Source organism: Mesoplodon mirus (assembly GCF_964341445.2).
Source record: "Mesoplodon mirus genome assembly, chromosome: 3".
Classification (NCBI taxonomy): Eukaryota; Metazoa; Chordata; class Mammalia; order Artiodactyla; family Ziphiidae; genus Mesoplodon; species Mesoplodon mirus.
Genome location: NC_138978.1, coordinates 106540633 through 106559693, shown reverse-complemented (window position 1 = coordinate 106559693; position 19061 = coordinate 106540633). Strand labels below are relative to the sequence as shown.

The 19061-nt window shown below is 40.8% G+C and overlaps 1 protein-coding gene across 3 annotated transcripts in view; it reads right to left on the bottom strand.

The window, feature by feature from the left end:
* The window catches only part of MAGI3 (membrane associated guanylate kinase, WW and PDZ domain containing 3), a 279275-nt gene extending 260982 nt beyond the window's left edge, over positions 1 to 18293 (bottom strand). For all 3 annotated transcript variants that reach the window (XM_082613413.1, XM_082613414.1, XM_082613415.1), the window contains exon 1: positions 17439 to 18293. In XM_082613413.1, the coding sequence (XP_082469539.1) occupies positions 17439 to 17754 (316 nt within the window). In that variant the 5' untranslated portion in view covers positions 17755 to 18293. The remainder of the gene's footprint in view (positions 1 to 17438) is intronic.
* Positions 18294 to 19061: the final 768 nt, after the last annotated feature.

Genomic DNA, 19061 nt, shown 5'->3' with positions numbered 1-19061 from the left:
GCTAGTTAATACCATTGGACAAAAACTAAAAGGGCATATTCCTACCCCTTAGAAAATAAGGTACTCAAACAAAGCAAATGAAAAATCTGCAGCCTATGTCCATATGCATATAATTTTTACCACAGAGGCTGAAGATCTACCTAGATTGAATAAGCTTCTCTATCTTTTTGAACTTCAGCTTTTATTACATTTTTAAACAAACATACAGCAAAAGATGGAGAGAGGTTTTAGGAAATTGAAACAGAAGTCAAAGGCTAAATTCCTTGAAAGAAAGGAACTGAATGATTCCCTCCCATCTCTCGGCCTGGCATGGGGCTTAGTGCATAGTAGGCATGTGAGGAACATTTGCTAATTAAATGCAAAGGCCTTGCCAACAAAAGGATTAATGCTTGAAAGAACACCAAGCTACATTCCTGGGCCAAATATCTGAAAATGTTCTCAATTCTACAACATCATATTGTACTTTCCAGCAAGTTCTAAGTGCTAAGCTAACTTTGTAATCCAATCAAATGCAGTAGTAGTCCCACATCCTCTACATTTTGTCTTTGAAGTTTGGGTCCAAGTGTTTTTAGCACATAAACCAGTTAGCAGCAAAACTTATCTAGTTTCCAAAATTCACTTTTATTCTTATTTATAAGTTAAAATATAATCAAATCATAGCCCTAGACTAATGATAACCTGCATGCTAATCCTAGATCCATCAGTAATTAGCTACACATCCCTGAACATATCACTTTTCTCCAAGCCTCAGAACTGTCGTCTGTAAAATGAGGGAAATGGGCATTTAAAAGTCTTCTTTGGGGAAATACATTAATGACTGCAATTTCCTTTGAAATGCATAAAAAATATGGTAAGTCATAGATAAATATATAATTAAGCAAGAAGAGTAAAAAGTTAAGAAAATGATCTAGGTGGTGAATACACCTACTCCACAGAAAAAAACCTGATCAATCCTCCCAAACTCCTATGTTTCCTATTCCTGGAAATGGTACCAGTTGCTCAAAGCAAAAAACTAGAAGTGATCCTGAAGTCGTCTTCCTCCCTCACCTGTAATCAATCAGCAAGTCCTATTACTTCCTCCCTCAAAACATCTCAAATCTATGCACTTCATTTCCCTGCCACTACTCTACAGCAGTCCAAGAAAATTCCTCTCATTAAAAAAAAATTTTTTAAGCTGTTTAAAAGAAAATAAACCAGTCTCCTTTCCTTTCCTACCTTAGCTAAAGCATTAAAAGACAGGTTTAGCTCTCACCTGCTCATAATAAAAGTATAACATCTGCATGTCACCTTTCTTAGAAGTACACCTGAAGACAAGTTAAACTGGAGTGATGGTGTTGAGTAGAGAGCATGAGCAGGGAAACTGTTCTAAGAAAGAGACATCACCTTCTCTATAATATTGTAGCCCTTGAGCCTTAGGGAATTTATACAATAATAAGCTTTTGTTATCTATCATATTCATTGTTTTAAGAATAAATAATATTTGGCTACCCATAGCATATTAATCCACAATTTAATATATTATAAAGAAGATGATAATTTTAATGAACTGAGATGTTTCCTAAATAACAACATGGATATATTCATCATTACAATATATATAGGTACGTATATATTAGTTTCCTAGGGTGGCTGTTACAAAAGTACCACAAACTAGGTGGCTTGAAACAACAGAAATTTATTCTCATGGTTCTGGAGGCTAGACGTCCAAAATCAAGGTGTCAGCAGGGCCATGCTCTTAGACTCTGGGTAGTATCCCTCTTTGCCTATTCCTAGTGTCTTCTGCTGTACATCCACCCTTGGCACTCATCTTATAGCTGTAGCCCTTCAATCCACCTCCATAGTCATATGGTGATCTCCCCTCATGCTCCTGTGTCTCTTCTGTTCTCAAGGGCCCACCCTACTCAGGAGGATTTCATCTAAACTAATTACCTCTGCAAACGGTAGTGCTGGGTGTTAGGACTTCATACTTTGGGGGGCACACAATTCAACACCTAATATACACCTAGGTATATACTGCATTATTACCTAAAGTTACAAACTTTCAACTTGTCATGGTATTATTTATCTTTAAGGTAGACACAAGTATATTTCTGAAGTATGATACTTAATAAGAAGGGCCATATTCTTTCTGGTACCAATTCTCCAGGACTGTGTTATTGTTACGGGTGAATTAACGACTTCATAAGTACAAGAAAAATAATTAGGTCAGTGATCCCAAATCATAAATATTCTAAACCTATTATAAACAAGTATCATGAATAAAGTAATAATGAAATTCCATTAAACTTCACTAAAAATCCATTTGGATTTATTTGACCAAAAGATGGATTGGGTATTATAATTTCTCCTCTGCCTCCTATTATATCTATTAATACAACAAAACAATTAGTCCTAAACTGTGATATATAAAGTAAAATTACATGTATCAAATCCTGTATTTCTATTTAGTTACATTATTTTAAAAAACAAATAAATAAACAACAACAACAAACAGGTACTCTTGTTCCCCCGGTGAAAAGATTCCTAAAACAACTTGATGTAAAAACTCTGGGCAAGAAAGGAACTAAGTGGTACACACAGACTACACTCTAACCCAACTGTTCTTTCAGGAAAATCATTCTGGGCAGTATACGTATGAATATCTCAGTGAGGCTCTACCACTGCTTAAAGAGAGGGGGCTCCACATAAGCACAAAGAAGAAACTATGATCATGTCCCCTCATCTACTCAGGCTCCCAAAGTTAGAAAATGATCACAGAAGAGCTGTGAGCTTTGAATATAATTTGCACAGATGCCTCTTCTTCAATCACTACCAGTGACCGTGATGGAGAACAACAGTATCTTAGAAGGTGAAAAGTTTGCAAACTGCAGATAATAAGAAAAAACATACATATTCCCATTTAGTATTTTTGTAGTAATAAAATATTTCTATATTGTCTACTTACAATAAGAGGTTCCTTAATACCTTAAAAGTGCTGATGAAATTCTCATCTGCATTACAACACTTTGACAGTGGATTAATATGCTACAATTATACAACTTTTTTTTTTTTTTTTTGCGGTACGCGAGCCTCTCACTGCTGTGACCTCTCCCGTTGCAGAGCACAGGCTCCAGACGCGCAGGCTCAGCGGCCATGGCTCACGGGCCCAGCTGCTCCGCGGCATGTGGGATCTTCCTGGACTGGGGAACGAACCTGTGTCCCCTGCATCGGCAGGCGGACTCTCAACCACTGTGCCACCAGGGAAGCCCCACAATTTTTAATTCTTTCATTTAGTAAGAGATTATCCCAAAAGATAATCTATTGGCCTTTCAAAGATCTATTTCCAGCTACTATTTTTCTTAATGATTTTTAAAAAGATAGAGTTTGGTTTACTAAAAGCAGTCCAATTTGAACCTCTAAAACAAGGATATCAAATAAACAGTAAAATATTATCTATCTAGAGACCAGGATTCTGGAATATTTCCAAATCCAGAAGTAGGGGAGAAAAAAAAAACAACAACCCTTATACACACATGTTCTAGGGGTAAAGAGCAACAAGGACAAACGTAACAGAAGACAGAAGAATACCACCGTAGGTTCACACCCGACCCCCTGAGATTGGATAATCCACCAGGGAGAAGTTAAGGAGCACTGCAATTGGCTGGCAGGATCTATACAAGGTCCATTTTTTCTTTGGAAAGCAGAGAAGCGTGGGAGAAGCAATCAGAGTAAAGAGAAAACAAAACTGGAACGATGAGCAGAGAGCAGCTGATCAAAGGCAGCTGAGGAGATTGAGGCTATGAGTTACAGACACAGTCCAGATATACAGCTGGCATCTTAGCAGTTCCTGAAGGCACAGGCAGGAGCTACATGAATAGAGAAAGATACCACCTATGTCCTGGGATTCTGGCCTTGAGGCTTAGGACATTTACACAATAACAAGCCACCCCATGTACAAGCAAATACCAGAGTCTGTGCGTTGTTCACACATGAAAAATACCACAGACTATATATATTTATATATTTATATATTTATATGAATATACATATTTATAATAGTCATCCCTAAATGGAGTTTTCTACCTTATTCTAATGAAATAAAATTTCAGAAATGTTCTATTAAGGTTGGTAACATACAGAAACGCACAATTTCACATAATCCCAAGAACAGGGAATAAAATAGGGTTGGACCTCTTGGAGACTGGAGCCGTACGATGATTCCAGAATGATTCTGGACCTTGGGAAGAGGAGTCTGTGGCCCTTCCTCGAGTGCTCTGCTATTAACACCACTCAGCCTTACACCATGGGTCAGTTTTTTCTGATTACTCATAGTTTCTTCTCCCGTAATTTTACTGTGTACACGGTTCAGCGTAGCCTTTCCGACCTTGACTCTGCCTCCCCCCGCCCCCACAATCAGTGGTGTGTTTGGTAAATGCTAACAACTTCCACCACAGCAGTGACAACAGTGCAAATGGCTGGGAAGGTACATGCAGTGGCAAACCATTATATAGTATCAGTATTTCTGCCATACAGATAGAATAGACATAAAGAAAGTAGAGAGCACAGATGGTAGTAAAATATAGTGAAATAATTAGGAAATGACGCGGAGTCTTAAAAAAAATAGTTGAACTCAAAGAAACAGTAGAATGGTGACTGCCAGCGCCTGGGGGATGGGGGAAGTGGGCAGAGGTTAGTAAAAAGGTACAAACTTTCAGTTTTAAGATAAATAAGGTCTGAGGATCTAACGTATAACACGGTAATGAAAGCTGATTAATACTATATTGTAGGGCTTCCCTGGTGGCGCAGTGGTTGAGAGTCCGCCTGCCGATGCAGGGGACACGGGTTCGTGCCCCGATCCCGGAAGATCCCACATGCCGCGGAGCGGCTGGGCCCGCGAGCCATGGCCGCGGAGCCTGTGTGTCCGGAGCCTGTGCTCCGCAACGGGAGAGGCCACAGCAGTGAGAGGCCCGCGTACAGCAAAAAAAAAAAAAAAAAAAAAAAAAAAAAAAAAAAAATACTATATTGTATAACTGAAATTTGCTAAGAGAGTAGAATTTAAGTATTCTCACCCCCCCCACACAAAAAGGTAAATATGTGAGGTGATGGATGTGTTAATTAACTCAGTTGTGAGAATCCTTTCATAATATATACACATATCAAACCATCACACTGTTCACCTTAAATATATTACATTCTGTCAATTATACCTCACTGAAGCTGAAAAATCATAAGAAAATGATTAACTTTGAGTAGCACCTGTTTTAAATATAATTTAGTTAATTATAATTTTATACAACTTATTTTTTTTTAATGGCTGTGTGGGACTACCAACTCACAAAATTCCTGAAAATTTAACAATCAATCTCACGAAACAGTACAGCCAACTCCAGCACGTCACTGCAAAACCTCTCAGCTGAGGCTCCAACCCCAATTGAAAATTCTTTCCTTTTTGTCTTAGTTCAAATCCCCAGGAAAGATTCTTACTGGCCCCATTCATCCTTTTAGGCCACAGAAATCCTACGTTGCTGACCAGCCTCTGAATTGGTTGCTTCAGCTGAGGTGCCTTCCCTGTCCTGGATGCCTGCGGCTTGCAAGGGGAGGTTGAGATCAAGTGATATAAAACAGATGTCACAGGAGCAGAGATGGCAGGTAGGACAGACACAAGCTAACCTCGTACAAAGATCACTACAGATGTTAAAAATCCATCGGCCCTAGATCATTCCACCTACAGGCCATTTCAGAAAGAGAAGCTCACAGAAATGACAGTGAGTTATCAAAGGGCTATACTGTATTTAACATACTATATTTAATAAAATGTACTCAGCATCCACCACCTTACAGAATGCCTTCCTGAAATGCAGAGGTTGGGAAATTAAAAACTATATTTTCCAGGCTCCTTTACAGCTAGTATTCAGGATGAGAATTTGATTCTACCCTTAAGATGCAGGACACAAAATACGGAAGACAGCAGCGAGGCAGAGCCCTATCAGCCTGTAACTTTTAGCTGCTTTCAGCCAGCAAAGAAGGTCACAGACATGTCAGTGTCTAGTCTCCAGCTTCGAGGGTGTTGAGGGACAGTGGCAGAAGCAGTAGTGCCGGATTGATCATTCCAGCATCTAATCACTAGTTCATAGGCATCAGGGAGAAGCTGTCACAGCAGTGGCCAGATGCTAAATTTCAAACTTCAAGCGGTTATGATGGCAACAGCAGTGGCTGCTGGGATCCCCTTGATCACAGCGACAGCGGTATTTTCTTGCCGTGGTTTCAGTGGTAACCTCCTGATTGCCACTTTCCCAACTATGGCAGAGGTGTCAATTCCCATGGCGAGTTATTCCAAGGTGTCCTGGAAGTCATTCTCAGAGGCCTGGCCTACAGCCCAGCCCTCCAGCTCCTCCAAAGATTCTCCAAGCAACGAATTCCCTGCATCGTATCCCTTCTGTTTACTGCACTGAACCCTGACTGATACTGCAAAGGAGTACACGGGGGATTGACTGTATACAGAAAGGATTTTTTTCATGTCTGCACTCATGCTGTTTTTTCACAGACATAAAAAGGGCCCAAGCAAGACGTCACCATTCCCATCAGTCTCCCCAGAACGGCCACCTCAAGCCCCTTTCTTCAGCTTTGTCTCACACAGGTGATACCTTCTCCTCTGCTGTGGCCAGCTCACCATAACCTGAGACATCTACCTGCCCTGTACCCAGCAGGAGCACAGTTCCTCAGATGTGGCAGTTATGTCAGCTTTCATTACAGCCAGACAAGCTCAAGGACTCTGAACCAAAAGTGCCCCTGATGGTTCATCCACCACATCCCTGAGCAGTCCCTGGCCCTAAAACTCATCTTCCCCCACTGCATCCCCTAGTCAGTCAAGTGGAGAAAAAAAATCAAAGTATAGCTGGCTCTAAATCAGAGGAATTCATCACCCCTCCAGGAGAGGCAAGGATGGGACAGGAATAGCAGTCTACCACACAGCAGCACCCATTCAGAAGGACTCTCCTGAAAGCATTGTTAAGAATCTTCCTGATAAGAAAAATTTTTCAAAGCTAAAACAACTAACAGCAAAAAATACTTAAGTATTCAGCTGTTACACCAGCTAACAATTTTCTGACTATTTAAATCTTAGCCATAAGCTACAGCACTATGGAAGGCTAAAAATGCCCTGAAAACCTGAGGCATGAAATGGTTACAATTCTCTCTTGCGCTCCAACTTCTGGGTTACCACTGTCTCTAACGACACTCATGCATGCTGATGGCCTAACAAACTGAGTCAGCATGCTATACTTAATTCCAAAAGAATGCAGATTTCATAAAGAGACAGAAAATGTTTAACCAGGCTAACTCTTTTTTTTTTCACAAATTTCTTCCAGAAATTCTTCAGCCAGAAACCAAAACAATAAAAGGAGCCTGAGTTCTAGTCCCTGCTCTGCCAGCTTCGAGCTGAGCAGAGTCACCTGCCATTGCTAAACCTCAACCTATTTATCTGTAGACAAAGGGTACTGGCTGGATTGCTATGATTCCTTCCAGTTGAGTGACTGACTTTAAGCCCAAATAGAAAACATAAAGCACAAACACTTGAAGAATAAGAGGTGCCCGTACTCCACAGCCTGCTTTAACTGCCTCTTCAAAGGAACCACCTTACTGTGCAGTACTTGAAGGCTGAAAGAAGAGAGACTGACTTGAATATCATGAGTTATTCTTCTGTCTAGCTTGGCTAAGTTTTATTTAAGCCAAGTATACTTTGAACAGAGTCTAAATACTTATTAAAAATTGCTAATTCCAAAACACATTCTTACATTCCTCAGAACATTTTCTAGGCTACTTGTCTCAAGATAAGTGTGCTAACACACACCTTCTGGGGAGTGAATTTTAGAGCAGGTGAACAGGAAACACAAGAACAAGATATCCTTTCTAGTTTCAAGTACACAATTTTCACAAGTATATTTATCCTAAAAGTATCTGAGCTTTTACATATACCTGCTGAAAATATTTTCTGACAAAGATAGCCAGAATTAAGGCTATCAAACGGATTTTCTGTTTGATTAGTAATTCTTGGGAACAACTGCTTTACCATGCAGTTGAACTGTAAAGATTAATCTGCACTGCCACAACTTTGTTTAGAAACAGAACCAAGCAATGAAGCTTCTAAGTACTTGCCCAGTGTTTTACTGCATTTAACACCCACTCAAACAATTTAGAATTGTGGGGGTTTTCCTTTTAATAGAGAAAAGGGAAGTAAGAGAGATTTTTCAGATATAACAAAATAATATTCTATCTGGAATGCAAAGAAGGAAGACTCAACTGTTTCAGTTCATAGTCCTCCTGTGAGTCTGTCTGACCTTCTACATGCTAATCTTTCCAAACCTCAGTTTTCTCATGTGTAAAAGGGAGATGATAATCCCCAGCTCATGGAAAGTAAAAATACATGAACTTTTTACAGGAATACATGTATGCCAACACACACATTCTTATAAACCAAATGAGATGGGTGTATAACATCCTGACATATGATGGTTACTCAATAAATGGCAGCTAGTATTATCATGACAAGTCCCCAAGTCAGAATATTCCTATTAGACTTAGAGCAAGGTTGTCAACTTAGAGTTGCCACCAAAGGGAGGTTGATGTGTCACTTCACTTATCAGCATTACATTGTGAGATAGCTCTAGTTAGCAAATCTAACGCTATTCAAAGGGAACTGAATCATTAGCATGTACATTCCAACTTAAATCAAACAGTGAAATTAGTGAATAGTATCCTTAGCTAAAATTAATAATATTTTACAAAGTGTTCTGCCAAAAGCTACAGAGCCTCTGTGAGGAAGACTGTATTATTTTACCAGATTTTATGACTTAATATATGGAATTAATATTGGAGAACTCTGGTCCTAACAAGCTTCTGAAGTAGGAACAGAAATTTTCCAAATATGGTCTAAAGATACTCCAAGAGGGACATAAACTAACCTAAAAATCAAAGCCCCTGCTATGATTCTTATTGACAAATCACACCCAATTCCATGGATGTTTGTTTTTTTGCACAGTAAGTGTATTTACCAATAACCTCCCAACATTTAACATTCACTAAAGGTTCAACTATCAGACAACACTTGGCAAAACTGCAAACTCCTACTGTGTATGTCATACATAAAGTGAAGGATGATGTTAAAATTGTTTTTATGGCAAAGTTGAAGACATTAAAACCGTAATTAGACTATAAAAATAGCAAGAAAAGATATTCAGAGTACCCGCCCCTCTCAATCCTCCACCTCTACTCTAAGTACCTCTGTGGAGGCAGGAAAAAACTTAACAAAGGTGGTCAGACTTTATCCTACAAGTACCAGTAACTTTTTTGGTGATTAAACAGATTCATATTTCACTCTTAAGCAGTGTTTCAAACTTAAGAGTCAGTGAAGTAGTTCCTTTATGTATAACTTCTATGAGATCATGGTTAAAAGGTAATATTAGGGAGCCCTTAGAAATAACACAATAATAATTCAGTCTTAATTTATGTTTAAAAAGACCATTGTTTTAAAAGCAAAACATCTTAGAAAGCAACTGGTTTAGAGTTTCACTTTCAAAATGGGACAATATTAAGTTTTAAACACTACATTAACAGGGCTTCCCTGGTGGCGCAGCAGTTGAGAGTCCGCCTGCCAATGCAGGGGACGCGGGTTCGTGCCCCGGTCTGCGAAGATCCCACATGCCGCGAAGCGGCTGGGCCCGTGAGCCATGGCCGCTGAGCCTGCGCGTCCGGAGCCTGTGCTCCGCAGCGGGAGAGGCCACAACAGTGAAAGGCCCGCAAACCGCAAAAATTTAAAAAAAAAAAAACTGCATTAACTACACTAATTTTCTCAATGTCAAGATAATTAAATGATCCTCCAAAGTATTCTATCTACCTAAGAGCGAGCAGCATTGATTTAGTGAATCTTATTTGATATAAACAAATTCAAAGAAAACTGAAGAAAAACGGAAGCTGCACTTTTAAATTATGCACATTAAGGTAGCAACATCTCAATTTTTAAAGAGCCAGCATTTAGAGAAAGCAGTTTTTAGATAAAAACATCAAAAAGATCATATTTGATAAAAATATATCAAAAATGATAAATATTTGAGTAAAATCAATGCTTCAGTTGCAGTCTACAGCCAATATTTGGTCTTTAAAAATGAGAGCTTTATGACAACCGTGTACTGCTGTTGGCTTCAAAGTAGGAGAGATTAAATGTTTTAAAAGAGGGCATTTCCTGTAGTGCTCTCTCCCCAGCATCCATCTTTTGAGGAACTACCCCTCCCTTATCTCTTGGAGTTCTGGTACAGTTATTAATCACACTATACTTTCTATACCCAGCTGCAAAAGCGGACATGTCACCAAGGCCTGACCAATCAGGATACCCATGGCCCTCTCTCCACAATGGGTCTGTAATGAGCACAAGGCCAATCAAAGTCTCAACATAAGATTTGATTTGTTATTGGAGTCCAGAAAAAAGATGAGAAGATTTAAGGACTTTGTATGACTTGGGGGGTTGAGAGCCACCTTTCCTGCTACCCAGAGTGGAGCTCAGAAAGAGGCCAACCTGGAGGAAAGAAAGTCAAGAAACAGTCCTTGAGAACATGAGTTTAGCTCTTACTGTCCAATGCCTGGGTTTTCATGCACATAAGCCAATACATTTCTTCTTAGCCTAAGAAGTGTTTCTGTCAGGATTCTCAGTACAGAATCCTTACCAATACAGAAACTGACGTGAATCGAAATTTCTTTCTCTTCCTGCTGAAATCTAAGCTATAAAAAACAAAGCCAATTTAACACAGTTCTATTTAAGTTCAGAAATAGAGCATTTATTAATAAATGCTTATTTTTCCTCCCTTTTGGAGTATTTTCATTTCATAAAACTACTTCTGTTAAATGTCATCATGTATAGTAAAATCCCATTTTTCACAGTCACATGTAATTCCCAATCAGAACAACAATGAGATACAGGGTTACCTCTCACAAACTTCCCTGAAGCAAGAAAAATAATTATGTGTTTAAAATTCTCTGCAAAAAAATACAGCAAAGGGCCTAAGATGCCGGAAATTTTTAATTAAGTAGATCAGTTACCGTTCATATTGCATACCCAAGACGGGAAGAAGGAAAGCTTCTAAATAGAATGCATCCTAATTATTAAATCTGAAGCAAAATATCTTTCCAATTCCCATTACACAATATTAAAAACTCCAAACCCCAAATAAACTATAACAGAAAAGTTTAACCCTCTATATTCCTTACTGAGTCTCTCAATAGCATTAAGCTCCTTACCAGCACTATTTATAGAAGAAAAAACATTTCAAGTTCTAATTAAAAAAAAAAAAAACTTATAGGGGACAATTCATAACGGAACTACCTACACATTTAAACAATATGATTTTCCCTGTATTTTCCAATTATTCTATAATGTGGGTTTTGTGCTTTTACACACATGAAACACACACAAAAACTCCTGATATGGACTATACTGTAGACCTTTCTGTACTGAACATTCTTGCCCCATGTTTTGCTCCTCCTCTGCTTCTTACCTACTCCTGAGAGGATCTTAATTCCGCTCAACCAAGATATCCATCTTTCAAAGCCAGGCTGAGTTCAAAACTCTTCATAACCCCCTCCCCAACTATCCAAGTCAGAAAATAAGCGCTGGTGGTAAAGACTCTAACAAGACATAAAAAAGAATGAACCCTTACTTTCACTTCATGTACACATTTAGCTTCTTTAACTCACTATGCATACCCAGGTGAGGATAATTTCTCCGAATTAAAAGATAGGTACTTTTTGTAAAACACATCTCTTTAATGCAAGCAAACTACTTCATCTGGTGTTCAACAAAAATATAGCAATTGGTTCCAGCACAGGTGGAAAAGCAGGCATGTAAGACTCTTCCTAAAAATGGTACAATACAAACACAATGTATAAAATACAAAATTGTATTGTAAAATACACTGTAAATAGAACACAGTTACAACATATTTGAAGGGCAATTTAAGCTTGAGAACTTTTCAAAAGATAATTTTGTTTATATTTGATTTCCCTCTTTTTGTCATGACTTGAGCACCCTTTCTCTCCAAGACGCAACTCCATACCACTTTTTAGAACAGCATGCTGAACAGCCAATTAATTATCCCAGTTTCTGCCAAAATTCATACTAAAACTTACCTAAAGAGTTTTGTTTAAGTACTGGGAGAAAAGTGAAAAAGGTAAAATCCTTACTACAGGTATTGCTTACCAATGAATCATGAAGCTCCCAATAAATTGAGAGCTTCCTGAAAACAGAGGCCATTTCTGACTCATTTTTATATTTTATGTTTTTATATCGCCAGTGCTAGCTCACACAGTGGGTTCACCACTAAATGTTTGAGAAGGGAATGAATGTGTGCCAGTAATAGAACTTTTATTTTTTCTCTTTATAAAGTAAAATAAACACTTTTAGGAGAACATTCCGAATAATATTTGCTCAAGGAGAAAAGCAACGAACTTGCCTCTCTTCCCCCACAAACAAATCTCTCACAACACCAGCCTCCAAGCTACTGAAAACCTTACCCTTAAGAACAGTTTTAAATTAATGGCATTCATTCTCCCTACCAAAATGTAGTATTGCAAGGAGATTACTTCTCAAAATTTTAGAAGAGAAACAAAACTAATTATAGAAGACACAGTTCTAGTCTTCAATACCAAAAGTTATTCTTTGTTGAATCAAAACCAACCAAAAACTGACTTGGAAATTGGCAGAGTTTGAAACTGGTGGGTAATATTGAAGTGGTTCATAAAAATGAAGTTCTCCTGCAACACACTCCCCAAACACTAAGTGCCCACAAAACTTACGAGCACTTAGGGGTTATATAGTAAACACATTATATGAAACTATTCACCTGAGATTATGCACTGACTTCATAAGTCAGATACTTGAACAAATGGAGATTTGTTTTACCATATATGCGTGCGTGTGTGTGTATGTATAAAGACCAGGAAAAAAAAAAAACACTTAAATGTATCTCATAACAAGAGGTTTTATGAAGTACATCCCAAGATCTCAGAAGAAAAACAATTTATATTCCTCAGGAACACAGAGTTATGTTCCATAAAAATCAGTTTCAGCATTAAACTGAATAAAATAAAAATGATTTGAAAAGTGAAAGAGCCAAATGTTAAGTTTGTTCTGACACTGTGGTATAAGCCCAATAGTCATCTGAATTGAAGGTGCCAATGAACAGAGTCTAGAACCCAAACCTTAAGTTAATAAAACCAACTTGAGACCCCAAAAATTGTTATCAAACTTTCAAAAAGCAGGAAAGTTTCAAATTTAAGGTTTATCAAATTTTGATACTATTTTCCCTAACAAAGGGGCTGCCTCACCCAGTCTCTTGTTTCTATTGTTTAAGAAAAGGTATCAAGAATTTTTTTGTATTGCAAACCTGAGGCTAGCAATTTCTCCCACCCTTCCCTTAATGTTACAACCACCTAAAGAGAACTCACCACAAGTCCCAAATAACCCACTAAACCAAAAAGAGTAATAAAAAGATCCAAAAGTTAAGAGAATAAAGGGGTAGAGTTATTCATTATTGGCATAACATAAACATCCTTACTTAAATAAAGATGTTTAAAAAAATATCCTTACTTGAAAGCATTTCGTAATGTTTCTTCACCAATGGAGAAAGTATTTCTGGGACTGTGCTCATTTTAACAAAATTCCCTTATAAACTGGATGTCTCAAAGAGTCAGTGGTGAAGACTTTTACCTACATTTAATTAACATTAAACAAGATTCAAATTAGCTTTTGTTGGGCTTCCCCGGTGGCGCAGTGGTTGGGAGTCCGCCTGCCGATGCAGGAGACACAGGTTCGTGTCCCGGTCCGGGAGGATCCCACATGCCGCGGAGCGGCTGGGCCCGTGAGCCATGGCCGCTGAGCCTGCGCGTCCGGAGGCGGTGCTCCGCGGTGGGAGAGGCCGCGCTGAGAGGCCCGCGTACCGCAAACTAGCTTTTGCTTAAACAAACTGAAAGATTGTTCCTCATGATTTTTATCTCTAGATATAGTATCAGACAGGGTAGCAAATGCACTATGTGCATGATAAAGCAGTAGACAAGGACTTCATATACTTACTGTATCAATACTTAATCTCTGGAATAAAGTCCACATAATTTACAACCGCTGAAATGTGTGTTTAAGGTATATGAAGCAAATATTCCATAAAACTCTGCACGATCATAGTCTGGGGAATTTTAGAATAAAATTAACTGCTTCTATCATTAATCAGAATAGAAATTGTTTAAAAATATCTGAACTAAAATCAAGGAAACTAATCCTGGTCACAGGACTATATCATGAAACAATTCCACCAGAGGTCCAAAGTTCAACTTCTTTTACTACAGGGAACATTCAAAGTTCAAATTCAAGTGAAAACTTTTCCTCTTGCAGAAAAATAAATGACAAGGTTGTAATTAAGAAATAGGTGACAATTTGAGCCAAGAATTAGGTGGAGCAGGAAAGTACTGAATGCTACGTACTACATTAATAATAAGAATTCAATGAGAAATTTCCTAATTCTCTCACAAAAGCCTCAGATTAGGAACCATATTTTAAAGAGTTACTTTCAAATCTCCATTAAAGATTAGAACAAAAGAAAATAAATAAATAAAACCCCAAGTCAAAGCGAAAGATAGTCACTACCAGAAAGAACCCTTGTTAAATCATCTGGGTGAGGGTACTGGCTTTGGCTGGGCTCCCTTTAACATCTACTAGATGAAAGGGGAAATCAAGAAAGAAACGGCGCTACACCAGTCATGTCCTACAGTCCAGCTCATCCTTCCACCGTGGACTCTGTCAGAAGACAATATGAGGTCACTCCCCACTAATAATACATCTTACAGAAATGGCTGAATCTACTCTTGCATTGTGCTAGTTTCTAAATGGCATGTTATAAATATAATTTAATAAAGAGTTATTAATCAAGACAAGAGACAGAGTGCTAATAAGTACACTTTAAAATACCTTATTAAATTGAAAAATCCATTTCTCTCACAAAGTTTAGATAAAAGGAGAGGAAAAAAACCTCCAATGTGCAGGGCAAATTCCTTTTTAAATTCCCTTACTCTGTATTTTCATACTTTTCAAATTTAATCCCAACAGTATAAAATCTTTGTCTCCTCTGGAGATAATATATATGCTGTTTATAATCACACTCAAAGTTTTACAAATAACCTCTTCAAGTTCTTAGTTTCTAATATTTAAAGTCATGTGCTTAAACCTGTAAAAATCTTGCTACTTTATAGCAAATGTTGTTTATGTAAAGCCATTTAAGAAACAATTTAATATAATGCCTAACATGAGGCTATTAAAAACAAAGAATGCTATTTTTCAAAGAAATCAACAACTTGCTTAAAAACAAGAATATTAGTCTCAGATGACATATAGTGGTATCCTTTAGAAATTACTGAAGCAGAGTGTATCTTTAAAAAATAGGTGTACTATTCAGAACTTTTATTATTGATTACAAAATATGCTATACCCAGTACACTTTATTTTGGCTAAACATTTAAAATAGGACAGTATGCAAGAGGGAAAATTTTTATTACTACAAAAATGTCAACTACATTTTGGGGCTTTTTTTAATACAGTTAAGTAACATCACTGAATACACTCTAAACTTTGAATTATCTTCTTAAATTTTATATAAAGGCTGAGAAAATGAATAACATGCAGACCAGACTAATATCAATGAAAGACACATTTTCCCAGTCTTCTAAAAGAATCACAATAACTTGAGAATATATCAACTTCCTCCTCTATCATCTTTTAAACTATTTTTGAAAATAAGTTATACTCTTGTATATGCCCCCAACTAATCAAGACAAAACACAAAGCAATGATGCAAATGTTCTCATTACTCCCTAACTCATGGGATTTGAACTAAATCGCACTTAGACCAGTAATGCTGTATATATAGTATTTTGCATATTACAGAGAGTGCCTGACTGGCTGAATTATAGTCCCCAAAGCCTTTCCTCTACCCTTCACATATGGCTCTAAAAGTTTGAATTAAGAAATAATTTTTTAATTCAAAATATTTATATATACAGAAAAAGATGTTTGAAGTCTGCCAAAGTTTTTAAAATTAATAATAAAAAGAAAACCTCACATAAACCCATAAGCTTAAAATGAATGTGATGGAATAGACCATATGCAGAAAATCTTAAGATTGCAGGGACATGTGAGTGTGTGTGTGTGTGTATACATCCACAATACACACACATATGGGTATTGCAGCACAAGCCATCAGTTCCCATTAAGCCTAAGGAGTACTAAAGAGATATTTCTAAAGTGAGCTCCTGAGAAAGAAAAAAAAAAAATGTGAGGGAGACAACATGTTAAATTTTTCTCCAGAATTTTCTAGCATTTTGCAGTGTAGAGATGAACTGATTTTTCTAGCCCAAGTCATAATTAAGCAGACCATTATATTTTGATGCACTGTATATTCAGTAGAACACATTCAGAAAAAAATAGTTTGATTTCTATTAACGTTGTAGTCATAATTCTCTCCCCTACAAACATCTCAGGAAACAGAATCACATTTGCCAATGCTGAAACCACCAGCAATGCTGTCAACAACAAACACATGAGGGCTATTACCTCCGATCAGATATCCCTGTACGCAGTCTGATCAATGCTTTGCAACTGGCAAGTATGCCATAAACGTAACGAGCTCTGCAGCAGATTTTACTGGCATAAAAGACACCTGGGCAACAGGGGCCTTTGCAACCCACCACTTCAACAAAATTCCGTAAAATCAAAGATTTACAAAAGATTTTACTCCAAGGAGGCACCTAGGTCTTCTTTGGAAACCCAGACTATTCAACAGCTCCCTGCAAGAACACACCATTCTGCCACAAATCGCATATTGCACACCATCGGTACCCAGACACCTGAACCACCTGGGCTAACAAGAGTTAGGCTGTCAGCTCGGAGGTATTGCTAGTGTGCAAGAAACACTGAAGCAGCTAAGCTCTCCCAGGTACACTAGGTGGTAACCTTGGCACCAAGTGCCGTAGTAGTAAAGATCTTTTTCCCTATTACAAAATGCGCTAAGACTGTTCCAAAGAAAATGCTACAATCCTGAGGACCTCTTCCACAAAGGAGAGCAGAAAAGGGCTGGTTTTTTCCTCTAGTCAAAAACTGCGGTGGGAGATGGAGCTACAAATTAAGGAAACCCAGCTTCTGGTGGCAATCCTGTGACAGCTAGCAGAGCAGCCCGGCCAAGCCAGAGCTCAGTTTTCCTACCGGCAAAATGGGAATCACCACCGCCACCTCTCCCCCTCGACAGGGAGCCCGGCACACCCAGGAGGTCTAAGATTACCCCGGACGACAAGCGGTGGGGTGGGGCCGCCGCTCCCCAGACGCCCACCCCGGACTCCCCCCACCCCGCGACAGAAAGGCAGGGCTGGCGTACCTGGCTTCACAGTCTTGAGACGGATGGGTTCGCGGAAGTGGCGGATGACAGCCAGGGTGTCCCGGTTGGTGAGCCCGCTGACAGGCGTCCCGTTCACCTCCAGCAGCACATCCCCCGGGCTGGGCGCCTTGCCCGAGACGACGCAGCAGGTGCCACCGCCTGGCTCCTCGCGGAGCCGCCCCAGGTAGGGGAACTCGCCGCGCTCCGCGCCGCCCCGGATCTCGGCGCCCAAGTCGCCCGGGGGCCCGGCCCAGGACACCGCGCACTCCTGCACCTTGCTGAGCCAGTGCTTCTTCTTCTTCAGCGTCTTCGACATCCCGAACCCCGCTGCACCATGGAGGAGACCCCGCGCGGGCGCCGGGGGCGCCGCTCCGGCCCCCTCTCACCCTGGGGGCCCCGGGCGGCCCGCGCAGCCCGGAGAGGGGGGCCTCGCCGCTCCGGCGCCCCCCCCCGACCACAGCCCGCTGGGGGCCGGGCCGTTCCAAGCCCCGAGACGCCCCTCGGACGCCCCGCCCGGCGGCGCTCCCCGGGGCTGGCCGGGGTCCGCGAGGGCCAGCCGGGTTAGGCTGAAGAAAAGAGAAGAGGATTGTCCCCGGGCAGCTCCAGAGGGGTTTCGGGCGGGGTCACAGCCGACTGCTGGCCCCCGGGCTCCGCGCCTGAGCGGCGGGAAAGGCAGAAGCAGGGGGGCGGGGAGGTAAAGGGGGAAGAGCCGGAACGGGAAAAATCCGTCGGGGGCGCGCAGAAGCGCGCGTAGACCCGTCGCAGGATCGATCGTGGCCGCTGCGGAGCTGGAGCGCTGAGACCAACGCCTGCCCAAGCTGCCAGGAAACTGCCGCTTTCAAACCCGCCGCAACCTCCTCCTCCTCCCTCTTCCCTTCCCCCCGCCCTCGCCCTCGCCCATCCCTCATCCAGAGCCCCGCCCCCTCCCGCCGCGCGGCGCCCGGCGCGCTGCCGTCACGGGCCAGGCGCTTGGGAACGAGCCCCGCACTCGACTCCCTCGCCAGGGATTGGCGCCCGGCGGGCAGGAGGCGGACCCTTGACGAGAACGGGAACCACCGATTGGTTACTGAGAGTGGAGGAGGCGGGCACTAGGATGACTGAAGTTTAAAGAGGGTGGAAAAAAGAAGTTTGAAGAGTGAGGGAGGGAGAAAGGAGGGGCTGGGGAGAGGGACCGGCTCCAGATTGCAGGGCTGAGAGAGGCCCTCCGTGCGGCGGCCGGAGCCAGGAGAAAACTCGGATAGGAAGAGCAACCGAACTCCCCGAGGTGGAGGCGTGGCTGGCAAGCCGGGCGGAGTGGGGGGAGGAGCTTGGAAGCCTGCACCGGGCACAGAGAAAAGCGGGTGTACTTTGAAGGGGAGACGACGTGCTGAGTCCCAAGGCAGAGGTGGCGGAGCCTCGGGGTGGCCAGTGACAGCCGACCGCTTACAATGAGTAGACGTTTCTCGTTCGTTCATTTCTTCAACAGAAGTTATTGAACGCCCATTGAGGCAAAGACTCCGGAGTCTGGTTGATGGAAGGTAGAGTCCTGCATACTGCTGTGTGACCTCACGCATATTAGACAACCTCTCTGAGCGACGGCATCCTCGGCTGATAAGTGGAAATAATTATACCCTTCCAAGTTGT